Source organism: Nicotiana tomentosiformis, chromosome 12 (assembly GCF_000390325.3).
Source record: "Nicotiana tomentosiformis chromosome 12, ASM39032v3, whole genome shotgun sequence".
Classification (NCBI taxonomy): Eukaryota; Viridiplantae; Streptophyta; class Magnoliopsida; order Solanales; family Solanaceae; genus Nicotiana; species Nicotiana tomentosiformis.
In genome coordinates this window covers 113,514,277-113,525,362 of record NC_090823.1, presented here as the reverse complement: position 1 = coordinate 113,525,362, position 11,086 = coordinate 113,514,277, and the positions used below count along the sequence as shown (strand labels likewise).

Here is an 11,086-nt window from a genome sequence, read left to right as displayed (position 1 = left end):
TTACGGCCGCATAATTCTGATGCGGTCTATGTTCTACTCTTTTGGATCTGGGTTGAGCTGTACTTTCACGAACCACATAATTCTAAGTGCGGTCGTGCTCCAAATTATGCGGCCGCATAAAAGTGATGCGGTCCACTCTTGCTTGGGTTTGGTTTGAAATTAACTCTCTGATTCTTCATCTTGCGGACCGCATAATTTCGATCACGGCCGCACAATAGACTTCCGCGGCTGCACAATTCTGGTGCGGTCCGCACTTCTCTCTTTTGCTCAAGTTGTCAGCTTTCTAAATCTCAGTCATCGTGGTCCGCATAATTTCAATTGCGGCCGCACAAGGACTTTTGTGGCCGCACATTTCTAGTGCAGTCCGCGCTTATCATTTAGCCCAAAATCACACTCTTTAAATCTTTCTCTCGCGGACTGTATAATTATGATCGCGGCTGGGTCATGGCTTTCACGGCCGCGTAATATTTGTGCGGTCCGCACTTCAGACCTCTTTACCTAGACTTGGTTTTTGTTCAACTTTTGACTCCTTTGTGAGTTGATTTTGATTCCTTTGCCTCATTTTGAGCAATTCCTGCACGCAAGCATATTTTATTAGTTTGCGGGAATACCTTCAAGCATTTTTGGCGTAAAACACAAGTAAAAGAGAGCAAATAATAGGTTAAAATCCCTACTTATCAACTCCCCCAAACTTAAGCTTTTGTTTGTCCTCAAGACATTAATGTAATTCCCACCTCCACTAGAAAAAAAAGATATTTCAGTTGGCCTAAGGTGAATCAATCATGCATCAATTGGGACTAACAATTACCGTCAACACAAATGAATTATCAACAATACCATGATTTGACCATTTGAGTACCATAGTTCTAATGTGACACTAGAGCATCAAGAGTTGACTTAATTTACCAAGGAAGCTCGCTCTATCACGTAGGTCATTGTGGAACCCAAACTCCTCCTTCTCTACTCTCCATGAACAAATCTCACTTTAAAATGTAACACTCAAAACAAGGATTGTGAAGAAGTGTGCTCATCTCTCTCAAAAGAATGTCACAAGTCCGGCTCTAAGTACCATAAGCTTGCCCCTTACGTAAATCACCACTCATGTATGCTCACTCAACTTGAAATCATATAGGGCTTTTGGGAGAATGTAATGAAGGCTTTGGATCAATGTAGGACTTATCGGCATATGATGGTTTCATCTTTCCTTAAGCACTCCATTTCCTCTTTTTGGCTCATACTTTCTTGACTCTTTGAGTCATTTTCTTCTTCCTTAGAGGAACTAGAGAGACGTAATGCCACTCTTTCTTGCTCATGACAATTATTTTTCTCCTTTTCTAATCACTCCATGCCTTTCATCATTGCTTTCTTTCAATCCCTTCAACTTTCTACTTTATTCACTTTCTTTTTAACTTATTTCTTTTTGGCCTTTCTTCCTTTTCTTTGCCTTCCCTTTTCTTCATTTCTTTTTTTTGTTCTTTGTACCTTTTATCACTTTCACATTCCTCGTCTCTCCCCCAAACTTATGCTTTTGCCAATTGTATCAAGAATGCTAAGGAAAGATTGGATGCCAAGATAGGGTCACTATAAAACAGATAAAGGCTTGCAACATGGATATTGAATGAAAAAAGGGCTTCGACTCAAAGGGGTTGACTAGGGATATCACATTGGTAGGATACAGAAGCTTTCAAGTTTCAAATTGGATCAAGGAGAGCCTACAATCATTTCTCAAGTTGAGCTACACTTAGAATTTCGCCCAGACAAACATTCAGGGCAAGTTCTAGACTTATTGGCACAGAACTTGGACTTGCAATTCAATACCTCACCTCTCAAGCTGCTGGAGTGTTAAAGAGAACATAGTCGAGGGCCCACAACAACCCTAGCTATGATTGAAAATCACAAATGGCTTAAAGAAACCACTTAATGATTATTTTAGTCAACACAAGAGTCTAAAGGTCACAACTAGAGCTATTCTTTGCCAATCAACTTGTTTCTAACCATAAAGTCGAAGGTAAATGTGTTAGTACCAAGTGAAGCCTGCTTGAGACACTTTTATTCATTACTACTATATATACAAAAACATAAAGAAAATAGACTCAATCCATTAAGAAGGTTGTCATGCCATCCATCGTTGGGAAGAGCCACCCGGTTCACACAACATCCACCTTTGGAAAGAACCGTGGCATTAAGAAAACCAAAGGCTTATTGTTTACACAAAACGTAAAAAGAAGCTAACAACTTAAAAAGAAGCTACTAAAGTAAATAAGAAGCTATGCTACTAAGGAAAAACACCGAAAGAAGTTATGAAGTAAACTACGGAAAGTAGACTGAATATGTACAAAATGAGGTAAAGCAAATATATACATAATGGAAATGAATATATACATCGAATGGTAAGCATTTATACATACCAAAAGTGAAAATAAAGATAAATAAAGATAAAGAAAAATAGTATAATGGTTATTACATACCAAATGTGATCAAATCAAAATGGACCACCCCCCAAATGAAAAATAGAATTATCCTCAATGCCCATAACAAATAAGAACAGGGAAAGGGGGTAGAGAGTAAAGAGAATTCCCTATGTGGTCTCTGTATGCATCGGGTCCTCAACATGGACGGGTTCATCAGCACCCTCCGTATCCTCTAACTGGATCTCCACATACTCTGACTATGGGACTACGAGGTTGCTGAGCATCTGAATCAGCTCTGCATCAGTGTGTGAAGTGGTAGCCGGCTCCTCAGACTGGCCGGCTGCTGCATCTGATGCCTCGGGCACTACTGCATGTGCTGCTGGGACTGTCTCCTCCATGAGTAGGTTCAGTGGAATATCACTAGCAAAAGCAATCTTCTCAACCTCTTTCCTCAACTTCTCCACCGACTCCTTAGATGCTTGAGTCTTCCGCATCTTCTTCACCTACTTCCTCAAATCCTTGATAATCCTCCCATGTGTATCAAGAGTCTCCCGGATCTTCTTCTGGTCATTCAGAATCTTCTTCTGGTTGTCCAGAATCTTCTTCAAAGAGTCCTCCACTGATGGAGGTACCTGAAGCTCTGATGGGGCTGAAGATTGTGCTGTAACTGCACTGGATATGGTAGTCAGCTTTGTGGTAGCTTCTTGCATCTAGTTGTTGAGACTGGATAGTGTTTGTGAAACTCGCAGTGCAGTTTGAGGTTAGGTAGAAGATGTGGGCACTAACAGTGGCACTGAGAGGGATGGTCCTTAGGAAGAAGGAGGCATGGCAGCTGCTCCGGCAGAAGTACCGGATGTTGTGGAGGGCTCAAAAACTGACCCGGTGGCCACTACCCCTGGCTCTTCTGACTGGCCAGTGGAGGTAGTGGCTTTACCCTTGAATTTAGGGTTGTCCACTCCCTGGAGGTGGTACTATGATAAAGGCTTTTTAGCCTTCACCTCCACATCAAAATATCTAGCCTCTACCCCTTGGTCTTGAAAATACTCTGTGAGGAAGTTGGGGTAGGGATGCGATCTTTCTTTTTTATAGACTGCATTTGAGATGCTGTAGGACATCAAGTCTCCTACATTAATAGGATAGCCTGTCATGATGGAAGCTACCAATACTTCCCGGGGGAGTGGAAGGACATTCTCATGCTGGCACAGGTCAAGAAGGCTGCACACGAATGTTTCCCACCCTTTTGCTTCAAAGTTAAGGGTGGCTCTAACAATTTGAACTCTTGCTGTGAGTCATGTAGGTGTTATCCCTGAAATAGCAAGTATCACAGCTAGCCATGGGTGAACTGCATCACCTAAGGCTAGCTTCTCCAGGTATTGCACTGCCCCGACCTTCTCAAACCCTACATATTTGTTCAGTGTGTGTCCATCAAACCGGATTTTCATGTTCTGGACCTTCGTCACCTTTGTACCATTTTTGATGTGGGCAACATTGGCATAAAATTCCTTGACAAGGTATATTGGCATCGTGCAACCGGCCAGTGAACCATTTCCATCCCTTTCTCTCCGTAAATTGCTTTAGGACATTCGGATTGTGCTGGCTTAGGTCTTTGGTTATGAATTATCGCTCAAGAGTGAGCGGCCTTTGGGGCCACCATTCCCGAAATTTTGCATACGCCTTCTCACTTACAAATCTACAGCCCACACCTCTGCCTTTTTTGATCTAGCCAGGCCTCCCACAATTGTGTCACCCCCTCTCCCGTCATCCGGGACCTCATCATCATCAACTAAATTGATTGGGGTAAGTGTTGTAGCAGGTGGGGAATATGGTTTAGATGCCCTTTCTACCTCCCTCGGAGCCATCAAAAGAACTAGAGGAGGAGGTAGGTTCATTGACTAAATGGAATCTATCAAGGAATTGTTGTGATTGTGCCCCCGATTATGGTTGTACAGAATCCCCCTCAGAAGTTTTTTGGGATGGGAGGTATTCACTGGTGTCTGAGGATTCTGGAGGTGGTCTACTGAGAGTAGTCTTTTTGCCCAAGACTTTCTGGACTGATAGTGGCATGTTAGGTTTTCCTCTACCTCGGTCTCAGGAGGATTCTGCCCTCCCTTTGGAAGTATCACCTCGACCACAAAAACGCACCAATGTCTGCAACACACAAGTAGTGAAAGTCAGTTAGAATTGGGGTTCGACATGTGTTATTGAATTATAGTTGAAAAGAAAGACACCGCTTCTCAGAACAGGGCAGCGCGGACCGCACAAAAGTGAGTGCGGTCGCGGACTGCCCATCGTGGACCGTACAAAATTGAGTGTGGTCGCGGAGCTCCCAGGTTCAGACTACTAGTTCTCTGAAGTTACATGCGGACCACATACTTTTGAGTGCGGCTGCGAAAACCCATCGCGGACCGCACAAAATTGAGTGCGGCCGCAAAAACCAACCGCAGACCAAACAAAATTGAGTGCGGCCGCACAAACTTATCAATGACAAGTGCCTTCAACCTAGGGTATCGCGGACCGCACAATTTTGTATGCATCCGCATACCCTAACACGGACCGCACAAAAATGTGTGCGACCTCAAAATTCAAATCAGAGTAACACTGAAGTACGATTAATACTGGGGTTTTAACTAATTAGGCATAATTTGTGGCAATTAAACAATAAAAGCTACTAAGCCCAACCCCCATTATGCATTCAAATACTACCCACATGCTTCTAAGCAAGAATTAAGCATCAATTTGACATTTTTGGCATGAATTTAACCCTATATAAAAAGAAAACTAAAATAAAAGAAACAAATTAAATTAATTCATTGAAATCAACATACCAGTAATGAAATGTAGTAGGAAATCAACACTTGATGAATATGGGAAGAGATTGAAAATAAGAAAGAGTGCATTATGCTTTAGTCTAGCTTGAGAGGTCAGAGTGTGTAAAGTGTGAATAGTCTCAAAAAGTCCTATTTATACTCTAACCATGTTAGCCCACCGACTTACCTGATTGCGGCCGCACAATTTTGGTGCGGTATGTACTCTTTACATTTTCTAACTCAACAGCTGATTCAGTGACGTGGTCCGCATAAAAATGGTTGCGGCCACAATATCTGTGCGGTCCGCAAAATTTTGATCGCGGCCGCGAATCCTTAAGCGATTTTGTTAGGCCAATCTTCAAAGAGTTGGCATTTTTCATCTTTCAGTTGTTTGACCGCACACAGAATTGCGCGGCCATAAAGGGCTTGTGCAGTCCGCATAATTCTGGCGCGGTCCGCACAATTTGACCACTTGGCCAATTTTTATCTTGTCAATTTTCTGCACTGCACATCCAATTCCTACATACACTTCACAACCAGTTAGTAAAAAACAATGCCTAATCTAACAAGAAAACCAAAAGAAAGAAAGACACATAGGTTGCCTCCCAAGAAGCGCCTGATTTAACGTTGCGGCACGACGCATGTTACTATCATTCATTTGAAATGGAGCAATGCCACAACGTGGCCATCATCAACCTTACCAAGGTAGTGCTTCACACGGTGCCCATTGACTCTAAAGATCTCACCATTCTTATTTTTCAAATCAAGAGCACCAAAAGGAGTCACATGTACCACTTCAAAAGGACCACTCCACTTTGATTTAAGCTTTCCCGGAAACATCTCTAACCGAGAGTTGAATAAAAGAACAAGGTCACCTTCTTTGAATTTTTTGTTCCGGATATACTTGTCATGAAGGTATTCATCTTATCCTTATACAAGGATGAACTGGAGTATGCATGGAACCGAAACTCATCAAGTTCATTCAATTGCTCCACCCGAAGATTTGCAGCTACATCCCACTCAAGGTTAAGCTTCTTCAATGCCCACATAGCCTTATGCGCAAGTTCTACCATGAGGTGATAGACTTTCCCGAACACTAACCGATACGGAGACATACCAATTGGTTCTTTGTATGTTGTTCTATAAGCCCAAAGAGCATCGTCAAGTTTCTTCGACCAATCTGTCCGGTTGGCATTCACAGTCTTTGACAAAATACTCTTGATCTCCCGGTTGGAAACTTCAACCTGTCCACTTTCTCGAGGATGATATGGGGTCGACACTTTGTGAGTGACACCATACTTGGAGAGTAAAGTATCAAAAGTTTTGTTGCAAAAGTGTGATCCCCATCACTAATGATGCCCTTGGAGTACCAAACCTTGTGAATATGTTCTTCTTCAAGAAAGCTAACACACTCCGAGCTTCATTGTTGGACAAAGCCACGGCTTCAACCCATTTGGACACGTAATCCACAACTACCAATATATAGGTGTTCCCACATGAGCTCACAAACTGACCCATAAAATCAATGCCTCAAACATTAAAAATATCAATCTCCAGGATGATGGTGAGAGGCATCTCATTTTTCTTGGAGATATTACCGGCCCTTTGACATTCATTGCAATGCTTAACGAGATAGCTAGTGTCCTTGTAAAGGGTAGGCCAATAGAATCCATAGATTAGCACCTTTGTAGCAGTTCTCTCTCCACCATGGTGACCACCATATGTCGAAGAGTGGCAAGCTTCAAGAATACCCAATTGTTCTTCTTCTGGTGCACATCTTTAGATAAGACCATCAGTACAAATTTTGAAGAGATATGGCTCGTCCCAATAGTAGTCCAGGCAGTCCCATTTGAGCTTCTTCCTTTGGTTTGAGGAGAACTCATTCGGAACAATGTCACTCACAAGATAGTTGGCCACGTCGGCAAACCATGGCATCCCAGTCATAGAAATGGAAAGGAATTATTCGTCGGGAAATGAATCATTGATCTCAAGGCCATCATGTGGCCTCCCCTCCTCCTCCAATCGGGACAAGTGGTCCGCCACTTTATTCTCACTACCCTTTCGGTCTTGAATTTCTAGATCAAACTCTTGCAATAGAAGAACCCACCGCATCAACCTTGCCTTAGAGTCTTTCTTGCTCATCAACTAACGAAGTGTCGCATGGTCAGTGTGAACAATCACCTTTGTACCCATTAGGTACGGGTGGAACTTCTCCATAGCAAAGACAATGGCTAGGAGTTCTTTCTCGGTCACTGTATAGTTTAATTAGGCCTCGTTCATGGACTTGCTAGCATAGTAGACTAGATGAAAGATCTTATTAATTCGTTGCCCCAATACCGCACCAACCGCCCCATCACTTGCATCATACATGAGCTCAAATGGTAAGCTCCAATTTGGCGCGGTGATAATAGGAGTGGTAGTCAACTTATACTTGAGTAGTTCAAATGGCTTCATACAATCTTCATTGAAAAGGAACTTGGCATCTTTCTCCAAGAGTTTGCACAAGGGATTTACCACCTTAGAAAAGTACTTGATGAATCGGCGGTAAAACCCCGCATGACCTAGAAAGCTTCTCACTCCCTATATGGAAGTAGGGGGAGGAAGTTTGGATATCACTTCAATTTTTGCTTTATCAACCTCAATACCATTCTTGGAAATCATGTGACTGAGGACAATGCCCTCCTTGACCATAAAGTGACACTTCTCCCAATTCAGCACCAAGTTAGTTTCTTCGCAATGTGCCAATACCTTATCCAAGTTATCTAAGAACTCTTCAAAAGAATCCCCCACGTCAGAGAAATCATCCATGAAAACCTCGAGAAATTCCTCCACCATATCGGTGAAGATGGACATCATACACCGTTGAAAAGTTATCGGTGCATTGCATAATCTGAATGGCATCCACGAGAATGCAAAAGTTCTATATAAAGGTGGTCTTCTCTTGGTCTTCAGGTGCAATAAGAATCTGGTTATATCTAGAATATCTATCCAAGAAGCAATAATAAGCACGTCCGGCTAACCTATCCAACATTTGATCAAGAAATGGAAGCGGAAAAAGGTCTTTCCGCGTAACTTTATTGAGCTTTCTATAATACATGCACACTCTCCATCCGGTGACAGTTCTTGTGGGGATCAATTTATTTTTGTCATTTTTTATCACAGTCATGCCCCCTTTCTTTGGGACATATTGCACCGGCGAGTTCCACGAACTATCGAAAATAGGGTAAACCACCCTGGCATCCAACACTTGATGATATCTTTCTTTACCACCTCTTGCATGGCCTCATTCAATCGTCTTTGATGTTCCACGAAGGGTTTGGCATCCTCCTCCAAAATGATTTTGTGTATGCAAAAGGCGGGGCTTATACCCTGAATATCCGCCAATGTCCAACCTATTACTTTCTTCCTCCTTTGAAGCACCGCAAGGGTGGCATTTACCTGCACGTTAGTTAAGCACGAGGAAAGAATAACAGGTAAAGTGGAACAAGGGCCTAGAAACTCATACCTGAGGTGTGAAGGCAAAGGCTTTAACTCCAAGGTGGGAGGCTCCTCAATTGAGGGCTTTGTTGGTGGAGTCTACCGGTTTTCGAGATCCAAGGAAAGTTTTCGGGGCTTATAAGTATATGATCCCATTCCTTGCAAAGCATTGACACATTCTACAAAGCCTTCCTTCTCAACCTCATCATGATTCAACAACAAAATTTCCAAGGTGTCTTCCACATTTATCACAACACTTGTGTCATCAACAATTACTTCGGTCACAAGATCCACGAACGAACACACTTCGTTGCTATTTGGCTGCCTCATTGATTTACAAACATGGAACACCACTTTTTCATCTCCCACCCGGAAGGTGATCTCTCTAGATTCCAAATCAACTAAGGCCTTCCCTGTAGCAAGGAAAGGTCTCCCCATAATGATTGGCACCTCGTAGTCAACCTCGCAGTCAAGTATCACAAAATCTGCGGGAAGGATGAACTTGTCGACCCTAACTAACACATCATCAATTATCCCCAATGGCCTTTTCATTATCCGATCCGCCATTTGCAAACTCATGAATGTGGGTCTTGTTTGCCCAATCCCCAACGTTTTGAACACAGAATAGGGAATCAAGTTAAGGCTTGCCCCCAAATCACAGAAAGCTTTGGCGAAATCAGCACTCCCAATAGTGTACAAGATTGTGAAAGCACTGGGGTCTTCTAATTTAGGAGCCATGGAGTGCACCATAGAACTCACTTGATGTGTCATTTTGATCATTTCACAGTTTATTGATCTCTTCTTTGTTACCAAATCCTTCATGAACTTGGCATATCCCAGCATATGTTCTAAGGCTTCAACCAACGACATATTTACGGACAAACTTTTTATCATATTAATGAATTTCTTGAATTTATTCTCATTGTTTTTCTTTGCAAGTCTTTGAGGGTATGGAGGAGGAGGCCTTGGCATTATTACCTTAGCCTTTGGCACTACCGGTTCCGGCATGTCAGTCATGTGCTCCCTAGAGAGGTACACTTCTTCTTGCGTCTCCTCCACATTTTCATCAATATCAATATTTGCTTCTTCATTAGCTTGAACATCATTGGTTGGCTCATCATAATCTTGCACCAACACATCATCACCTATATGTCTTCTTTGTTTTGAGGAACTAGCAACTCCACCTCTCCCACTTCCTATTGTCACGGCCATTGCATGCCCTGTATTCCCACCTTTCGGGTTTACCACTGTATCACTAGGTAGTGCCCCTTTTGGGTGAGTATTTAAGGCTTGCGAAATTTGGCCAAGTTGAACCTCCAAGTTGCGGATAGAAATGTTATGGGAGGCTAATTGGGCATCGGAGTCGGCATTGTTTTCCATCATTTGCTTAAACATGTTTTCAATCCATCCCATTTCACTATTGGAAGAGCTAGGACCTTACGACGGATATGAAGGCGGGTTGTTTGGTTGTTGATACATTGGGGGCCTCTGAAAGCCCGACCCCCGATTTCCTTGATTGCTATTGTTCGAACCCCCTTGATTATTGTTGTTCCCCCAATTGCTTTGATTTTTGCCACCCCAATTTCCTTGATTATTTCCTCCCTAATTGACTTGATTACCCAAATTTCTTTGATTATTGTTGTTTCCATCACTCCAATTTCCTTGGTGGCCTTGGTTGTTCCAGTTTTCTTGGTTTCCTTGTGATCTCCATTGTTGTTGATTTGGAGCATTGCTTCTTTGACCTTGATAATTGTTGACATATTGAACCTTTTCATCTTGCTCATCATATGAATCATCTTAATTATACCCACTATTACTTTGCTCAAATTGTTCCGAACGGTTTTGTACTTGTTGACCTCGTTGTCGTCTCTTGTTTACCATCATGTTCACCCCTTCCATAGCATTCACCTATTTCGACCCTTGAACCTGTTGAAGCTGAGCCTTGGCCAATTGGTTCATAGTGGTTGTCAACTCTGCAATAGCCTGCCCATGATCATGTAGCTCCTTATGTAGGTGAATAATATTTGGGGCACACTGGGAACATTGGCTCTACTTTTCCACACCGAAGAGGTGTCCGCCATCTCATCCAAGATTTCACAAGCTTCAGAATAAGATGTGTTCATGAAGTTACCCCCAACGAGTTGATTTACCACACATTGATTTGTTGTGTCGATCCCCCTGTAGAAGGTCTGTTGGATCATGACTTCGGTCATATCATTGTTCGGGAATTCTTTGACCATGGTGCAATATCTTTCCCAAATCTCTTGTTCGGAGAGAAGAATTTGGCAATGAACTTCTCGGCCAACTCATCCCAGGTGTGGATGGAATGATTGGGCAATCTCTCGTCCAGTCCTAAGCCTTTCCCTGTAGAGAAAAGGGAAACAACCTTAA

At 42.6% G+C, this 11,086-nt stretch overlaps 1 protein-coding gene across 1 annotated transcript; it reads right to left on the bottom strand.

The window, feature by feature from the left end:
* Positions 1 to 2,914: 2,914 nt before the first annotated feature.
* On the bottom strand, positions 2,915 to 10,108 carry LOC138903240 (uncharacterized). Its single transcript, XM_070191171.1, has 5 exons — positions 9,216 to 10,108; positions 7,864 to 8,108; positions 6,817 to 6,984; positions 6,094 to 6,398; positions 2,915 to 3,121 (listed from the first exon to the last, which is right to left on the bottom strand). The coding sequence occupies exons 1-5, from the start codon at positions 10,106 to 10,108 to the stop codon at positions 2,915 to 2,917; spliced, it is 1,818 nt and encodes a 605-aa protein (XP_070047272.1).
* Between the last annotated feature and the right edge of the window lie 978 nt (positions 10,109 to 11,086).